Raw genomic sequence first — 17922 nt, 5'->3', positions numbered from 1 at the left:
CACCACTTCCAGTTTTTTCTGTGTATGTGGTACTGAGGAATCGAACCCAGGGCTTCATGCATGCTAGGCGAGCACTCTACCATCAAGCCACATTCCCAGCCCCAGGGAGAAGGTCTCTTCACCAAGAAGGAAAAATGGCACTCACAGAGCAGGCTGGAGAGAACCGCTGCAGGCTGCGCATGTGCCTGCGTCCCTCTCCCGCTGCAGCCTAAGCATGCGTCCACGGCCTCTGTCCCCCTGTCCCGGAGCAGGTGTGGCTGGAGGAGTGCGCGCTGTCCACCGTGCTGCAGGCCCAGCTGCAGGACCACCACGAGAGCACCATCCACGAGGTCCTCCGGCGGCTGGGCGGCCTGTCTGAAGAGTGAGTACCTCATCCCACAGGGAGGAGCTCCGCCCCGTGTGGTGCTCACACTCACCAGCCCGGTGTCCTCAGGAGGTGCCTGGTCCTGCCTCCCTGCAGACCTCACCTACGACAGTTCATCCATTCTCTCCTGTATAAAATGGAGCTGATGACACCTACTCGGTGGACTTGTGTTTCTGGGAAATGTGTGTATGCACACGTGTGTCCGTGTGTGTGTGGGTGTACACGTGTGTGTATTCATTTGTATGTGCATGCATGCCTGTTCACATGCCAGGCCTGGGGCTTGAACTCAGGACCTGGGCACTGTCCATGAACATTTTTGCTTAAGGCTGATGCGCTACTACTTGAGCCACAGCTCCACTTTCAGCTTTTTGCTGGTTAATCGAGAAGAGTCTCATAGACTTTCCTGCCCAGGCTGGCTTTGATTCACGATCCTTAGATGTCAGTCTGCTCAGGCATGAGGCACTAGCACTGGCTCCTCTGTTGAGCTCTGTGTGTCAGTTATTGTGTGCCGAGTTCTAGAACTTTCATTCTTTTGCAGTGTTTCCAGTCATCTGGTGAAATTCCTCATCTTTTCATTTAACTCCTTCAACATGTACACGTATGATCTTAAAAGTTTTTGATTATTCCAGTCCCTGGTACCTTGTGGCTATTTTTTTGTTGCCTCTTTTTTCACTTTACTGATGGTGATGTCCTTGTATCTGTCTGTGTGTCTGGCTGTTTTTATTGACTGTGCGGGATGCCACTGATGAAGAGTTGTAGCGATAGTGTACAACTTTGACGGATGTGGTCCTCCAGTCAGAGTTTATTTTGCTTCCAGCAGGAATGCAGGTTGTGATTAACTCCAGCCACTTGGGAGTGATTTGGGGAGGGCCGATTCCTTATTGCTAGGCCGGAGCCTTGGCCAACTCTCCCCATCTCGGTATCCTGACTACACAGCTCTGTGCAGCCCTCAGCCTTAAGCAAACCGTTTATGTGATGAAACCAGGCGTGGTCCCCTCTGGTTGAGCCAGGGTTTCTCTGCATCACTCACTGCGATGGAAACTCAGGAAGAGCTGGCAATTCTAGTTGGGGATGTATTTGTTCTGCAAGTTACACCTGCAGTTCACGTGGCTGCCCACTGCAGGCGCTGCGTCTGTGCATCTGAACTTGGGCGGGTGTAGCGGGGTGTCACCCAGGCTCTTTGGGGGTGTCTTCCTAGCTCAGTGCAGCGCTGACCCCAGGCCCCTTCCCGCTGACCCCCCCCAGGTCGACACAGAGCATCCTGCAGAGCCACGAGCTGCTGCTGCACTCGGCCCTCCGGCGGCTGGCTCTCCGCAGCTGCGCAGTCGCCACCCTGACGCAGATGAGGCTGTCCGGGAAGAAGAGGCTCCTCCAGGAGCTGCGGGAGCAGCTGGCACTGGAGCAGGGCCTGTCCCAGTGTCTAGACGAGCAGCAGTGGCAGCTGCTCAAAGCCCTGGTAAGGGGTCCACCCACCTATCCCGGCAGGAGTGCCCGCAGCGGGTCTGGCTCCGGCCAAGGTGCTCACAGCCTGTCCGGCTCTGTGGGGCTGTGCGGCCTTTCGGGCTGCGGCGCAAACCACGCAGGCTGTGCTCAGGGCCACCCGGCTTTGAGCTAATGAGCTCTTCAAAGGCCCCGTCTCCAAGCAGTCACGGGGGAAAGTCCCGGGGCTTCAGTGTGTGGATTACGGGGAGACATGACATAGCCCATAACAAATGGGGACCACAGCAGCCCCCATGGGGGTGCACTGTGTAGAAGGGTGTCAATCTGGTGTAGGTGACATACTAAGAAGCATGACAGGAAGTGGAAGGCAAGCTATCGGGACATGGCAGAAAGGCCCTGCTTTCTCTGATGGCTTCACGGGGGCGGGGGGGGGGGCGGGGGGGGATGAGAGGTCGAGTGGGATTTGAACCCATGTGGTCTGGGCCTGTGTCTCATACTTGGAGCCCAGGGCCAGGGGAGCAGCGGTGGCTTCTCATGCCCCCGGGGAGACCCGGCTCGCAGTCTCCTAGCTTTGCCCAGGACCCTGCCCAAGCTCTCCAGCTCCGCCTCCCCTCGCGTTCTACCCCGGGGCCTGTGTCCCTGCCACAGCTTCTGCCGTGTCCCCAGACGGCTCCCAGGTGCAGAGCTGACCTTGAAATCTGGCTCCACTGTGAGTCCTTCAGAAAGTTACTCAAATGCTCTGAGCCTGTATGACCTCATTGATGCTGGGGTTCAAGCCTCGTAGGCCCCACTTTGTGAGCACGGATGGCACTAAGCACACAGTAGGTGCTTAAGACATGTATTTGGGAGGGGGGCGAACAACAGACACCTCAGTTCCTCCCCTGCAGTACTGCTCCTGTTGCCAGACATGCCCAGAGGCCCCGTCCCCCCCCACTTTTCCCTCCCCCCCCAGCCTGGGCTGGCCGGAGCCGCCCTCACTGGGCAGTGTGGCCTTCCACTGCAGGAGGCCCGTGTGCTGGAGGAGGCCACCAGGCTGGAGGACGAGGCCCAGCAGACCCGGCTGCGGCTCCAGCAGCAGCTGCTGACCGAGGCGCAGGAGGCCGGGCAGCTCCTGCAGCAGCACATGCAGCGGGCCATTGGGCAGGCACTGCTGACACATGCGCGGAACGCGGCCAGCAGGAGTCGGGCCAGGGCCAGGGCCGACTGCAAGGTATGTGCACGGACGTGTCCTCCGGGGTGGGCGGGAGGGAGGGAGGGAGGCAGGGACGGATCACCTGGTCCCCAGAGCCGGTGGGGCCCTTCAGGGCCTGTGAGACGGACTCGCCGTGGGTGTCCCAGCCGGCCGCCAGCCTCCGTGGGTCGGCCCTCAGCACACGGCCGCACGTGGCCACGTGCACACCTCCTGTTGGCTGGTGATTCATCACTGTGGTGATGTGGCACGGCGTTGGGTCCAGGGTCACCTGCCCCCTCACAGCCCCTGAGGGAGCGCCTCCCTCCACCCTCTGCACAGATGGGTAAACCGAGCCTTCTGATGCCTGGAGCCAGGTCTTCTGTGCAGCACCCACTGGGGCAGTGCCCAGCCCTAGGGCAGCGAGGCCCACCCCACCCCACGACAGAACTGGAGGAGCAGCCCACGAGGCTGGCACTCCTGGCTGCCTTACAGTCCTGTGGCCAGCAGGCAGCCTGGCGCTCGGGGCCTTTCAGTGCATCCTTGCCTTTAAGTAAACTGAGTCACCTTGCTCATCTGCTCATCTGCACAGCTGAGGCAGGGCACAAGCCTCCTCCTAAATGTCTGACATGTATCTCGGGCCACGCAGTCCCAGGGCCAGGCCTGGTTGGTGACTTGGGAAGGTCTCCTCTGTTCCAGAAATCCCCCCGATCCCACCTGATGTAAATGCTCACAGCAAGAACTCACCAGAGAGAAGCCCCGTGGGTGTAGGCAGTGTAGGAAGACCTCCGTGGCCTCCCCTGACCTCTGGTGACCTTCAAAGGCAGGACAAACACACACATAGAGACACCTAGAAGGGACAAGCGTGTGTGGGAAAGCCTTCGCTCAACCAGACCACCTTGCATATGAAAGAACTCACGCTGGACTGAACAGCTATGGACGCAAGCAATGTGGCCAGAGGGTAGGCCATCTGTCTAGCAATCAGAGACCCTGAACTCCAGCTCCATTACTATTCAAAAGGGTAAAACCTATGGACTATATATTTCTAATTTTTACCCTGATTTTTTTTTTGTGGATTCACTTCCAGTTTTCTGGTGGTTCATTAGAGATAAGTCTCATGGATGTTCCTGCCCTGGCTGGCTTTGAACCACAATCCTCAGATCTCAGCCTCCTGAGTAGTTAGGATGACAGGCGTGAGCCACCAGCACCTGACTCCATGAAAGAAATCTTAAAGCTTGGTGGACCGTGCTGAGAGTCAGCCTTTGTGGGAAGCTGAGGCAGATGGCTACTGCCCATAACTTGACAATCAGCAAGAGTCTGTTTCAAGCAATAGCTCAATAACTGAATCAAAGTGCAAAATGATGCTCATTGCACGAAGGATGATGTATTACACCTCTGAGGCTTCGAGCAGGGGTTGGAGAGTGAATGTTCTCCAGCCACCACACACACAGGCTCTGCCAAGAGCGGCCATATTGTGGCCTCTTATCGTGTGGCCTGGACACCACATGTGAGTGTGGACAGGTGGGCAGCGTGGTGCCCTCATGCAGCCCAGCCAGGAGTCCAGAGGGAGGGAAGAGCAGGAGGAAGAAGGCCTAACACCGGACATTTGCTGAAAGAGATACAAGATGGGCTGTAGGAAAGATGGGAGCCCCATAGCAATGTTTTGGGGTGTGTGTGTCTCCCAGTACTGGAGACAGAACTCAAGAGGCTTGCACTCCTATTAGCTTTTTTGCTCAAGGCTGGTGCTCTACCACATGAGCCGCAGCTCCACCTCTGAATTTTTGCAGGTTAGTTAGAGGTAAGAGTCTCTCAGAGTTTTCTGCCTGGACTGGCTTCGAACTGTGATCCTCAGAGTTTAGCCCCAAGTAGCTAGGATTACAGGCAGGTACCAGTTGCCCAGCACAAACGTATTAATTGATGAGACACCACACCAGCCAATCAGAAACAGGATGCCACCAAGGCTGTGGTCAAGGAAGAGGGCTGTGCAGTGGACATACCCACTTGGGCGATGGACTGCTGAGAAGAGGAAGGACTTCCTGTCCCTGGCAGGGCAAAGGGGAGCTGCTGGCGGGAGTGTGGGGTGGAGTCTGGAGCCCTCCCTGAGGCACAGGGGGAGGATCTGCTGAGATGGCCTGAGGACGCACAGCACCGTTACTGCAGCTTGGCCGCCTGGCGAGGAAGGAAGTTCTTCAGCTCTCAGCGTGGGATACCGAGAGGCCCAGACCGAGGCCTCCACTGGCCCGTCACCTGAGCGCCACCTGTGCAGGGGCGCAGCTGCCCTGGTCCTGACCCCGTGTCACCTGTGCAGGGGCGCAGCCGCCCTGGTCCTGACCCCGTGTCACCTGTGCAGGGGCGCAGCCGGCCTCGTCCTGACCCCGTGTCACCTGTGCAGGGGCGCAGCCGCCCTGGTCCTGACCCCGTGTCACCTGTGCAGGGGCGCAGCCGGCCTCGTCCTGACCCCGTGTCACCTGTGCAGGGGCGCAGCCGGCCTCGTCCTGACCCCGTGTCACCTGTGCAGGGGCGCAGCCGGCCTCGTCCTGACCCCGTGTCACCTGTGCAGGGGCGCAGCCGCCCTGGTCCTGACCCCGTGTCACCTGAGCGTCACCTGTGCAGGGGCGCAGCCGGCCTCGTCCTGACCCCGTGTCACCTGTGCAGGGGCGCAGCCGGCCTCGTCCTGACCCCGTGTCACGTGGGCGGGGGCGCAGCCGGCCTCGTCCTGACCCCGTGTCACGTGGGCAGGGGCGCAGCCGGCCTCGTCCCGACCCGTGTCACGTGGGCAGGGGCGCAGCCGCCCTGGTCCTGACCCCGTGTCACCTGTGCAGGGGCGCAGCCGGCCTCGTCCTGACCCCGTGTCACGTGGGCGGGGGCGCAGCCGCCCTGGTCCTGACCCGTGTCACGTGGGCAGGGGCGCAGCCGCCCTGGTCCTGACCCCGTGTCACCTGTGCAGGGGCGCAGCCGGCCTCGTCCTGACCCCGTGTCACGTGGGCGGGGGCGCAGCCGCCCTGGTCCTGACCCCGTGTCACGTGGGCGGGGGCACAGCCGGCCTCGTCCTGACCCCGTGTCACGTGGGCAGGGGCGCAGCCGGCCTCGTCCTGACCCCGTGTCACGTGGGCAGGGGCGCAGCCGGCCTCGTCCCGACCCGTGTCACGTGGGCGGGGGCGCAGCTGCATCGCAAGGGCGGGGCGCGGCGGCCCCTCACCTGGCCGGGTGGCCTCACCTGGACTCCGGTCGTCCTCCGCAGAGCGCGCTGGCCGAGGCGGTGGCGGAGAGCGTCTACGTGACCGGCGCCGGCGTCGGCCGCCTGGTGCAGGCGCACGAGCAGCGGATCCGGAGGGTCGTGCGGGACCACGAGGAGGGCGTGCTGCAGCGCCTCAAGACCCTGCAAGGTACTGCGCCTGCGCAGAGCGGGGGGGGTGGGGTGGGGGGGGTGCGCCTGCGCAGAGCGGGGGGTGGGGGTGCGCCTGCGCAGAGGTGCGCGGGGGGGGGGGGGGGTCGGTGCGCCTGCGCTAATGCGGGGTCCTGCTGTGGGGGTTCGGTGCGCCTGCGCAGAGCCAGGTTCCAGCCGCAGGCATCAGTGCGCATGCGCGTGTGCAGGCAGGTTCACCTTGGAGAACCTAGTTTGCCTGTTTATTCACCCGCTCTTCCGGGCAAGAAGGGTTTTTGTACGTGGTACGAGGCACGTACCAGACCACACGCACACAGCACGACGGGACTCGGGGGAGACCAGCAGCGGGCCGACAGGGGAGGGTCAGGAAAGGTCATCATCTGAGACCAGGGCCAGCAGGCGACCGCCTGACCCCAGGACAGGTATCCAGTGCCCTGGGGAGGGGAGCACGCATGCCCGTGTCCTCGTTCTTGTGCACGTTCACACCTATGTTCACAGCCATATCTACACACACCCATGACCACAGCCTTGTCTATACACACCCATGAACACAGCCACATCTACACACACCCATGAACACAGCCACGGCTACACACACCCATGAACACAGCCACGGCTACACACACCCATGACCACAGCCACATCTACAGACACCCATGAACACAGCCTTATCTATACACACCCATGAACACAGCCATATCTACACATACCCATGAACACAGCCACAGCTACACACACCCATGAACACAGCCACAGCTACACACACCCATGTTCACAGCCTTGTCTACACACACCCATGATCACAGCCACGGCTACACACACCCATGATCACAGCCACGGCTACACACACCCATGAACACAGCCACATCTACACACACCCATGATCACAGCCTTGTCTACACACACCCATGAACACAGCCACATCTACACACACCCATGATCACAGCCATATCTACACACACCCATGATCACAGCCACGGCTACACACACCCATGATCACAGCCACGGCTACACACATCCATGATCACAGCCACGGCTACACACACCCATGATCACAGCCACGGCTACACACACCCATGACCACAGCCTTGTCTATACACACCCATGAACACAGCCACATCTACACACACCCATGATCACAGCCACGTCTACACACACCCATGAACACACACAGCCTTGTCTACACACACCCATGATCACAGCCACGGCTACACACACCCATGACCACACACAGCCTTGTCTATACACACCCATGACCACAGCCTTGTCTACACACACCCATGACCAAACAGCCTTGTCTACACACACCCATGATCACAGCCACGGCTACACACACCCATGACCAAACAGCCTTGTCTACACACACCCATGACCACACACAGCCTTGTCTACACACACCCATGATCACAGCCTTGTCTACACACACCCATGACCAAACACAGCCTTGTCTGCACACACCCATGACCAAACACAGCCTTGTCTACACACACCCAGGACCACGTCCATGAACACAGCCTTGTCTACACATACCCAGGAACACAGCCTTATCTATAGTACACACCCATGACCATGTCCACACCCATGAACACAGCCTTGCTTACACATACCCATGAACACAGCCTTGTCTACTCATACCCATGACCACACTCACACCCATGCCCACATCCACTTCCACGCCCATGTCCACATCCACATTCACAGCCATGTCCATGTCCACACCAGTGCCCCATCCACACCCATGCACTGGCCGCACCCATGCCCATGTCCATGCCAGCACTTGCCGCCTCTCCGTGCCCTGCATCTCTGTGCGGGCCCCCTTCCTCCCAGGCCACGTGTCTTGGGGAGGCCCGAGTCCCCCTGCCGCCTGCACGGTGTCCCCGCCCCGCCCCAGGCTGACGGCCATTCTCCCACATAAACCGTGACTGCCCTGCTTCTCGGGTCCACGCAGGTGCGCGGCTAGACGGTTACGAGCTGCGGAAGCAGGACGCGGGCGCGCCCCAGGCGGGGAGCTGTGGGGCAGGTGGCGCCCCTGGGGTCTCCCAGACCGTGCAGCAGAGGTAAGCCTCCGCGCCGGGGGCCCTTCTGGGAGCCCTTCTGGGAGCCGATCCTGAACGCTGGGCGGGAGGCGGGTGGGGCAGAGGTGGAGACGGGGTGGATGGGTTTGGATGGTCTATCTGCTGAGCTCCAGAGTGGCTAGGGAAGGGAAAGCGAGTAAGAGAGAGGACAGAGCCCAGGGACAGCACCAGGGCTTGAGTTCAAGCCCAGTGCGCGCGCACACACACGCACACACACACACACACCACACCACACGATACCACTGTGTGCGCAGACACTGCTGCTGAGTCTCCACATAGCCCACTTCTCAGCCTACCCCTCCCCCACTTCCCTGCCCCACGGAAGGTTCGCTGAGCTCCCCCGCCCGCCATGTTTCAGGGTGGGGCAGCCTCGGGCCGGGGCTCGGCTGTGCCCTGTGCACACGCGGCTGCGGTACCCTGCAGTGTGGCCGCAGTCCTCTGAGTGTTCAGCGTGTCCCACCAGCACTCCCCTCCACCCAGCAAGCCCAGGCCCTGGGCCCCCAGCCGTCCCCTCCCCCCTCCAGGATGCTGAGGCGGCAGAAGGCGTTCCTGGCCCAGTTCACGGTGTCCCCGCACAGCCGCCTGGACGCGCAGAGGCGCAAGGCCAGCGCCCTGGACCTTCTGGAAGCCCAGCTGGAGACCCAGCTGCAGGTGCCGCCGTAGCTACCCGGGTGGAAACAGAGGGCGTACTCGTGTTCACGGCCCCCGGGAGGGCCCTGTGTGCCTCCCCGACCCGCAGCCCTGCACTCCCCTGTCCCTGCGAGCTCCTCGGGCTGCGTGTCCGTTGATGCCGCAGCAGCTGCGCCCTTCCCAGAGGCCTGGGGTGTCAGGGCTGTCCTCGCTGGTGGGATCGAGCCTGGCACCTCACCTGCAGCACACAGGAGACTCGGATCTCCTCTGTGTGAGAGCGGATGATGTGGGCAGGCACCGTAGTGCAGGTCTGTAATCCCAGCCATTCAGAAGGTAGAAGTTGGAGGATCCCTGTTCAAGACTAGGCTGAGCGAAGTCAGGGTGAGACTGGATCTGAAAAACAAGCCGTGGAGCAAAAGGGCTGGGGTGTGGGTCGGTTCACAGAGCACTTGCCTAGCAGGCTCCCGAAGCCCTGAGCTCAACCCCTGGCCCTGAGAAAGCCAAACTATGGCTCTAATACAGAGTGGCTTCCCCAGAACAAAAGATGACTCCAGAACAGAGGTGTGAGAGAGCAGGGTGTTATCCTTCACCTTTGACCTTTGACCCTGTGGGGGTGGCACCACACTGTGGTGGCCTTCGGCACTCCCTGTCTGCAGGTTGATTGCAGACAAGTTGCTGAACTGACCAGCAACCAATGGGAAGTTACAGGTGGGGAAACTGAGGCTTGTAGAGGTGACATTATGCCCCCCCCCATCCCACAGTAGGAAGTCTGGGACCCCAGGCCTGTCTGGATAGACTAATAAACGGCAGCCACGTGTTCAGCCCTGTGGAAGTAGGAGGGCCCTGGTCTGGGCCGGGGGCCAGGCCTCCTGCTCAGTTTCTCACGTGTAGACAGGGCTGTTGGCCAGTGAGGGGACCACGGTTCCCCGGCAGCTGCTTTCCCCTGTGCCTCCTGACAGCGTCCACCGAGCCCTGGAGGGGCTCACGGGATGCGAACCCGCAGTTGATCCTGTCATTCACTCACCAGGAAGCAGAGCAGATCTTCACCTCCGAGCTGGCGGCCTTGGCCCGCGTGCCCCTGGCTGAGCACAGGCCGCTCAACAGTAAGCGCGGGGTGCCAGGTGAGTCTCGGCCCGGGTGCCGCAGCGGGAGGCGCTCTGCACGGAGCGCCACAGGTTCGAACCCCAGGCCCACTTCTAACGAGCCGTGTGGCCTTAGGGATTGTCCTGAGCCTCTCTGGGCTGCCCTGCGCTGCCCTTTGGGGAGGTGGGCAGGCTCAGGCAGGACGCTGGGCCCCGGCTCCGCGGCTCTCACCCCAGTTGTAGTCCTGTGTCTGCGGAGACGGGCGGTGTGTCCTCCTCCTCTGCCGGTGGCCCTGTCACTGCACAGGGGCCCCCGCTGGCAGAAGGGAATGATGGGGGATGGGCAGGAGGGCGAGGAGGGGCTGCAGATCTTTGAAGCTGAGATGGATGGTGTCTGGGCTCTGCCTCAGTTTCCCAGGGTCCTGTGTGTTGCTGCCTCAGACACACAGAGACTCCTGACCCGCGAGCGCGTCCTCTCGGGGCCTGTGTCCTCCTCGGTGAGGGGGGCAGAGTCGCAGTGAGGCTGAGCCATTGCCTCAACTCAGCCATGCCCGCACCCGCCTGTCATCCCCAGAGAAGCCGGGGAGGACCAAAAGGAGGAAGACCCCGCCCCAGGAGAGAGGGGACCCGGGGCCGCCCAGCGATGGAGGCCCCGCCTCGGGGGACCGCGCCTCAGCTTCACTCAGGTACAAGGACCCCCCCCCACATACACACACCAACTCCTGACCCACACCGTGCCCACCTTGGGCAGGAGACGGACTCCCGCACCACCAGCTGCTTGCAGCCTGGATGGGCGGTGCACCGCGCGGTCTCCACAGGGGCCGCGTGGCTGTCCCGGTCCAAGTCCCATCAGTAACCCGAGGGTTATTGGCTGTGGTCTCCTGGCTGGGGGCCGGCGGGTCCTCGGTGCCTCCCGCCCCGGTGCCCGCCCGTCCCCTCCCAGCAGAGGGACATGGGCGTTTGCTTCATGACCTTGTTCTGGTGTCCTGTTGCTGCCGGGTCACCCCACGGCCTCCACGGCCCAGCTCTAACCCCTGCCTTTCTTTCTTCTATGTCTTATGCAGCACAAGGCCGGGTCTGCAAGAAGGTGAAGCAGGGGCCAGGGAGGACGCAGGGAAGTTGTTGAAGAAGAGAAGCAACCTGTAGCTCAAGGCCCGGGCCGCGCCCGTCTGCCGTGCGCAGCGCCCCTTGTGGCGGCCTGCGGAGCTGCTCCCGGAGGCGGCCGGTGGTGCCGGGGACTGGGAACGGAGTCAGCAGCCAGCTGCCAGGGACCGGTGCTGGGGCTACCGGGTGCTGCTTCCCCAGGTCTCGTCCTTCCTCCTGAGTGTCCCTTCCCTGGCCCACCCGTGCCCCTGCTGCCAGACCTCGCTGTCCCCAGCTGGAGGTCTCTGGGAACGGCCCTGAGCCCTCTGCTCCTCGCTCCCGGCGGGGACGTGGCACCGCTGGGGTCTCCCCTCACAGGTCCCCCCCTCTCCCCGTGCCCTGGCACCCGTGTCACAGTGCTCCCAGCACGGCCGGCCTGCCAGCACTCAGACCCCATTGGGTGACCTGAGTCCTCTCCCCAGGGGACTTGGGGACACAACACCCAGCCTTTGGGTGTCCCTGGGGACCAGAGCCTTTCCCATGGCCCCAGCCCTACCCCAGAGCCGGCCCAGAGAGCCTTTCCTGATGAAGGATGCGAACATCTAGAAGCTTCCACAGCAGCCCCATGCGGCCCAGCTAAGGCAGGCTTTCCCTGCAGGGGCCCACACCAGGGCCCTCGGCCCCAGCACTGTCACGAGGGAGATGCATGGCTGGTTTGGGATGTAAAACCGCCCACAACGAGATGGGAGTATCTTTTGCATCAGACCAATAGAGCCAGGGGACAGGGACGGGGAGACAGCGTGAGAGCCGTGCGTGGTACAGACTGGCAGCTCGGAGCTCAGGGTGTGTGGCGGTGTGGACGCCTCACCAGCGACACCGTGCGCTCCCTGTGGCTCAGGGACTAGGTTCAAAGGGCACATGGTTCCGTGACCCCTGAAGGCTCCTGGAACCCACCCGTGATCTGGGATGACAGATCACCACACACTCCTGAATAAACCCGTTACTTTGGAGTCACCTCGTGTGGTCCTAGCTACTCTGCATCACAAGGCACTCTGCTTTGCTCAGCAGTGTTGCTCCATCCTGCCCAAGGCCAGGTCTCTGCCGTTACCCAGTGCCCATCAGGGGCATCTTCCACGGACCGCAGTGAGCCTGTGCCCTTTCCAGGCAAAGCCAGAAGCCCAATGCAACGTCAAGTAGACACTGCCAGCACTCTCACAAAACCTCCTTGTGGGCCTGCAGGGCTATGTCCCAGGGCTGGCCCTCAGCGCCCTCTGTGGGCCACTTGGAGCATTTCACATGTCTGTGGCCTCCCATGGAAGTCCGGCTTTATACAGAACTCTGGGAACATGGCCTGTGTGGAGGTCCCTGCGTGGTGGCCTGAGCCCTCTGTGGGTGGCGGGTGTGGTGTAAATGTACAACATGTCCTCCCCCCAGCCACCAGGATTGGCCAGGTCACCCAATACTAGCCTCTCTCCCAAAAACCCACTGGCATCCCCCCTTCATCTTGCCCCCTGTGGGTCTCTGAGTCTGGCCTTGACCTTCCTGGGCTCAGGAGCCTGCCTCTGGTCTTCTGGCTGGGTTGTCGCAGGCTGGGGAAGCGTTTGGCCTTCCCGATGAAAGCACAGTCAGGTGAGCGGGCAGTTTCTTTCTTTTATTTTTTTCACAAGCTTTTGAGTTCAGAAATAAGAGCCACAAACAAATCAGTCATTAAGTAAAAATGGGGTGATTACAAAGGCGAACTGTACAAAACGTTAAAAACCTGGCTGTCCTCCTCGGAGGGGCCAGGACTCCGGTGGCCTGCAGCAGCCGTCAGCCCACCGTCCACAGCCCTAAGTGGGGATGGAAGGAGACCCCCTTTCTGTGTGGGTCTAGGACACACACACACACACAACACGGGAAAGACATCATGGTGAAGTTTCTAGTGCCACAGAGCCCGGGTGTCTGACCCAGGACGCAGATGGCGGCCGTCTGCGGCCCCGTCCAGCGCCTCCCTGCCCTCCTGAGTACTCCCAGCTGGCGGTGGGGAGGGGTGCGGTGGAGGGGGCCTCTTTCTAGTGAAGATGGAGTGGGGCGGGCGGGGTAAACATGGGACTGCTAGTGTGGAAACGGTCCCCAGGGGCTTGAGGTGTTGGCATCGTGTCTTGGCCGTGGGCAGTGTCCTCGGACGCGCGCGGACTCACACACATAACTTAGGGGCATGCATCTCGTACTCTATAACACCTACGGTGCCAAGGAACCACCGCTCAGAGGATCATGGAGCCACTGGAGGCAGAGGTGGAGGGGACAGGAAGGACGGTGTGAAACCCGTGGTTCACAGGGGAATGGAGACACCATGCTCTGAGGTGGAGTTGGCGTGAGCACACACAACGGGCAAAGGACTTCCAAGCAAACACACCACACTAGTACCACTTCTTCCTAAGCAGAAAAGGAGGGGGCATCATTCAACCCCCCTCCCCCATCAGTACCAACTAAAACCGTGGCTTTCAAAAACACAGGAAAAAGGAATGGACATTATTCCCAGAATCCTTCACTCAGTGCATCCGTTCAACCCATGGTCAACCGAGGCTGGTGATGTTGGAGCGGCCACCAGGGGGCGCCACGATGCGATGGCCGGTGCGCCTGGGGTTGTTGTCATCTATCTGGGCACCTGGAGGAGAAGATGCTGCTGCTCATTTGTGGATGTGGTGCCGGCACCATCCTCCAATGCCCACAATGCATCTTCCTCACCATGGTTCCCGGGTTCACCCAGAAAGCCTGCCTGCCCCCCCAGGGACCCCCACTTTCCAGTGTCCCTCAGCCCACGGGGTCTGCTTCCTGCAGCTTTGTGCATAACTTGGCGTTCTCTGTGTGTGTGTGTTGTGTGTGTGTGTGTGTGTGTGTGTGTCTGTGTGTGTGTGTGTGCGTGCACCTGCGCACCAGTCCTGCTTGAACTGGGGGCCTGGGTGCTGTCTCTGAGCTGCTTTTGCTCAAAGCTAGTGCTCGACCAGTTGGGCCACAGAGCCACTTCTGACTTTTTGCAGGTTAATCGGAGATAAGAAAAGGTCTCACAGACTTTTCCTGCCCATGATGGCTTTGAACTGTGATCTTCAGATCCCAGACTCTTGAATAAGAAGGATTACAGGCGTGAGCCACCAGTGCCCAGCCCGCTCTTCGGTGGTAAGTCCCCTAACCTGAGTCCCATCTGCAAACTCCTGAGTGGCCAGCCTGCTCCCCATTCCCCACCCCACCCCTGGTAGCTTTTCTCAGCACAGAACCCAGACTGCTCCATTGGCAGAGAACCCCCAGTTCAAACCAATGAACACATCCTGGCTCTCTGTGCCTTTCCCCACACCACCCAGGACGTCACCTTTCCCGACGGGAACTGGTGAGCGGTGACCTGCTGGCCAACACTGGCCCAGTGCCTTACTGTGTACGGGCTCAGGACAGTTTCACCTTATTTAAAATGATGGCATTTTGAGGCTGTACCAGCCTAGACTCTGCCCTGTGGCTCACAAAGCCCAACTATTCACCATCTATCTATCTGTCCCTCAAGAACATCTGTCCTGCTCTAAGGGCGCATGCCTGCCCTCAGGTGGCCATCTGAGGCATTGCAGGCATGAGACTCGAGCCTTATGGGATTTTGGCTGACACCAAATTTCATGGTTCCTTCCTTGGCTTCCAGTCTAGGGCAATAACCCCACAGTACACAGGTAGGGGAGGCTAAATCAAAATCCATATGACAGAAGTGCTTCGGCCACCAGGGCCTCCGCCGATGACCCGGAAGAATGTTTGCCAGCAAATGGCAGTGGTCCCTGCCTGGTGCTCAGGTCCAGCTCAGCTTCAGGGACACAGGGGTGCAGACCTGCAAGCCGCCGTTAGGAATCAACACGCAGGACTCTGTACTGTGACCCCCGACACGTAGCTGGGACGGGCTCCCTGGGCGCCTCGCCCTCACCCCCTCTGTCTTCTCGGGCCTGAGCGGGGCCTGGGGTGCGGCCCGAGGCGCCTCCCGCCTACCTGATAAGCTGAAGTTGGACTGGTGGAGGTTCCTGATGGGCGGGGGCTGGTGTTTGGAAGGCGAGGATTTGGCAGAAGGGGCGGGCGTTGCGTATTTGGGCGTAGCTGGCACCTCATACACAGGACCGTCATACATGCCCCTGGAAACCCCGTGCAATCCAGAAACCTAGACAGAGGGAGGAAGGGGGTGATCCGTGCTGTGTGTGCACACGCGTGTGCATGGGTGTGCTTCCCAGCAAAGCTATGGATAAGGGGGTGTGGAGGTCTCCTGCACACATGGAAGCATGCAATCCACACACAAGACCTATCACACACACAAACCACTCCTGCACACACTCATAATATGTGCACTGATACATGCACGCACGCATGTGTGCACACACACACAGCTTCTTGAAGGACCCAAATCCAGTCCCTAGTCCAGTGGCTGCACAGGTGCCCTGTCCTCTTCTCCACGTTCTCGCAGAGGACACAGACTTTGGGGTGGTGGAGGTGCTGGAGAGGAACGCTGACTGGGCCTGCAGGCAGAGGCCTCAGGACGCCGCCCGGGCTGGAGCGCAGGCTCCGCCAGGCCGAGGGGGTCAGGCCGGTGCGCTGTCTGTCATCTGCGCTCTCCTCAGCGCCAGGCTCCAGAACCCAGCACCTCCGCCCAGCGTTCCCCTTCTTCCTGTGCACAGCCTGCTCCCCCACCCGTGTCCTCACCACCCACCACCCTGCTTCCGGCTTTCGGCCAAACCCCTTCCCTTGCCCCCAAGCTCAAGCTGACCCGAGGTGGACCTGGCCGGCCTCTCCCTGCCCGGCCTGCTTGCTGTGTGTGTGTGGGGGGTGTCGGCTCTGCTCCTCACAGCCTGAGCCCTGCGCGAGCCGGCGTCAGGCCCGGGCCGGCTGACCCGGTGAAGCCTGCCCAGGGGGAGCCAGTGCCTCTTGGTGGGCGGGGCCCCCTCAAGTCCCACCCCACCCCCACTGCACCTCAGCCCAGGCCTGCGCCCCTTCCAACCCGAGATGGGAAGCTTTGCGCCCCACTGGGTGTCTGACCTGGAGCTGCCGGCCGGGCAGGGGTCTGGACGCGTCTGCATCAGTGGTGTGAACAGCGTGAACACACACAATGGACACACGCAGCCAGGCCTGTGCCCGCCTCTGCCAGGACCTCCCGAGCCAGGGCGGCCATCTCAGAGCAGAAGACAGGGCGGAGCAGGGCCAGGAGCTGGGCAGGCGCCCGTCCACCAGAGGACCGGGGCCAGGGCACCCATCTAGCCCGCCGGCCGGGCCTGAGGGGCCCGAGCAGGTGTGGCCGAGTCTGCCCCGGCTCTGAGCGGGAGGAGACCCCGTGCCCCGGCGTGGGGCAGAGGGGCTCCAGCCAGCCCAGGGCGGCTCGCTGACCACCCTCCACGGCCCTCCTGTGCCCACCGCCATCCAGGTCCCGCAGCCAGCAGCCCGCAGGCCTGTCCCGACACATCTGACCTCTTGGCCAATGAATGGGGGCAGGCAGCTGGGCAGACCCCGAGTCTCTGAGAAAGGGTGCGGGACCCCGCGGCCCCACTCACCTTGTTCCTGATCTTGACGCGCTGGTAAAGGAACTCGGGGAAAGGCTTGCGCGGGATGAAGCGGCCGGCGCCCTTGCTGACGCTGATGTTCCCGTCCTCGAAGACGACCTTGCCCTGGCTGATGACGGCTAGCGGTGAGCCGTGGCACTCCATGCCCTCAAAGATGTTGTACTCCACGGCCTGCGGGCCACGAACCCGGCTTTACTCCACTCAATCCTCGCTCTCCCCGGCACACGCCACGCTGCGCGCAGCGGGCACGCCTGTGCTTGGCCCGAGCGGGTGCTGGGTTTTCTCCTCTGAAAGCTTCCTTTTAAGGACTGGGTAGTATTCCACTGAGTGTTGTAAGGAGCGCCTGTCTCCCTGCGGGCCATCTCCGTGGATACACATGCTACTGCTGTCCCCCGGTACCACCCTCCAATGCTGCGGGTGCTTGATTTACCAGTCCCACCACACTGCCCAACTTCCGCCGAAGACAGGCTGCCTTCGCAAGTCTACAGCGGTCACCTTACCACCCCAGCCGGCCACACCCGCTCTGACCTGGCTGTGGCTAGGCACCATTTGCTTTTCTGGGAGACAGTGACCCAACATGAGGGTCAGATGGCACGATGACTTAACAATTGACTTACAGGAATGCGGAACTGAGAGCTCATTGGTACTGAGCTGCCTAGTGCACAGGGGATTACAGATGATAGTGATATGCAATATGCAACTGCGTGCACACTTCACATAGTTCACATAACATCATTTGGTCAAGCCCCTAACATACAGGGATTGGTTTTTCCTTCTGTGCCGGCACTGGGGCTTGTGCTCAGGGTCCTGGGCTCTCACTTGGCTTTTGTGCTCATGGCTGGTGCTCCACCACTGGAATCACACCTTCACTTCTGGCTTTGTGCTGGTTAATTGGAGTTAAGAGTCTCCTACATTTGGATAACTTCAAATATTGATCCTCAGATCTCAGCCTCCTGAGTAGCTAGGGCTACAGATGTGAGCCACTGGTGTCTGTGTTTGGATTTTCCTTTGGTATGTACTTATCTACACTATACATGGCAAAACTCAGTGTGGTAAATCCACCAATGAGTCGAGACTGCTCTGGGTATCTGCCACAAGAACAGTGTGTCAGCTGGGACATTTTTGTGTCTTCTCTCCTCTTTTTTG

The 17922-nt window shown here is 60.8% G+C and overlaps 2 protein-coding genes across 7 annotated transcripts in view; one reads left to right on the top strand and one right to left on the bottom strand.

Moving 5' to 3' along the window:
* Nucleotides 1-12241, top strand: part of LOC138808190 (evC complex member EVC-like) — a 33130-nt gene extending 20889 nt beyond the window's left edge. For 4 of the 5 annotated variants that reach the window (XM_069994161.1, XM_069994162.1, XM_069994159.1 and 1 more), the window contains 9 exons: nt 252-361; nt 1610-1820; nt 2808-3014; nt 6214-6358; nt 8306-8414; nt 8957-9083; nt 10090-10183; nt 10719-10830; nt 11209-12241. In XM_069994161.1, the coding sequence (XP_069850262.1) occupies nt 252-361; nt 1610-1820; nt 2808-3014; nt 6214-6358; nt 8306-8414; nt 8957-9083; nt 10090-10183; nt 10719-10830; nt 11209-11290 (1197 nt within the window). In that variant the 3' untranslated portion in view covers nt 11291-12241. The remainder of the gene's footprint in view (nt 1-251; nt 362-1609; nt 1821-2807; nt 3015-6213; nt 6359-8305; nt 8415-8956; nt 9084-10089; nt 10184-10718; nt 10831-11208) is intronic. The other variant, XM_069994160.1, reaches the window with a different exon arrangement.
* Nucleotides 12242-12867: 626 nt separating this feature from the next.
* LOC138808188 (dihydropyrimidinase-related protein 1) overlaps nt 12868-17922 on the bottom strand; it is a 41280-nt gene continuing 36225 nt past the window's right edge. For both annotated transcript variants that reach the window (XM_069994152.1, XM_069994153.1), the window contains exons 12-14: nt 16768-16947; nt 15224-15389; nt 12868-13874 (exon numbers count right to left, since the gene is read on the bottom strand). In XM_069994152.1, the coding sequence (XP_069850253.1) occupies nt 13783-13874; nt 15224-15389; nt 16768-16947 (438 nt within the window). In that variant the 3' untranslated portion in view covers nt 12868-13782. The remainder of the gene's footprint in view (nt 13875-15223; nt 15390-16767; nt 16948-17922) is intronic.

Source organism: Dipodomys merriami, unplaced genomic scaffold (assembly GCF_024711535.1).
Source record: "Dipodomys merriami isolate MVZ:Mamm:240054 unplaced genomic scaffold, mDipMer1.0.p SCAF_446, whole genome shotgun sequence".
NCBI classification, from domain to species: domain Eukaryota; kingdom Metazoa; phylum Chordata; class Mammalia; order Rodentia; family Heteromyidae; genus Dipodomys; species Dipodomys merriami.
This window is presented reverse-complemented; position numbering and strand designations above follow the sequence as displayed.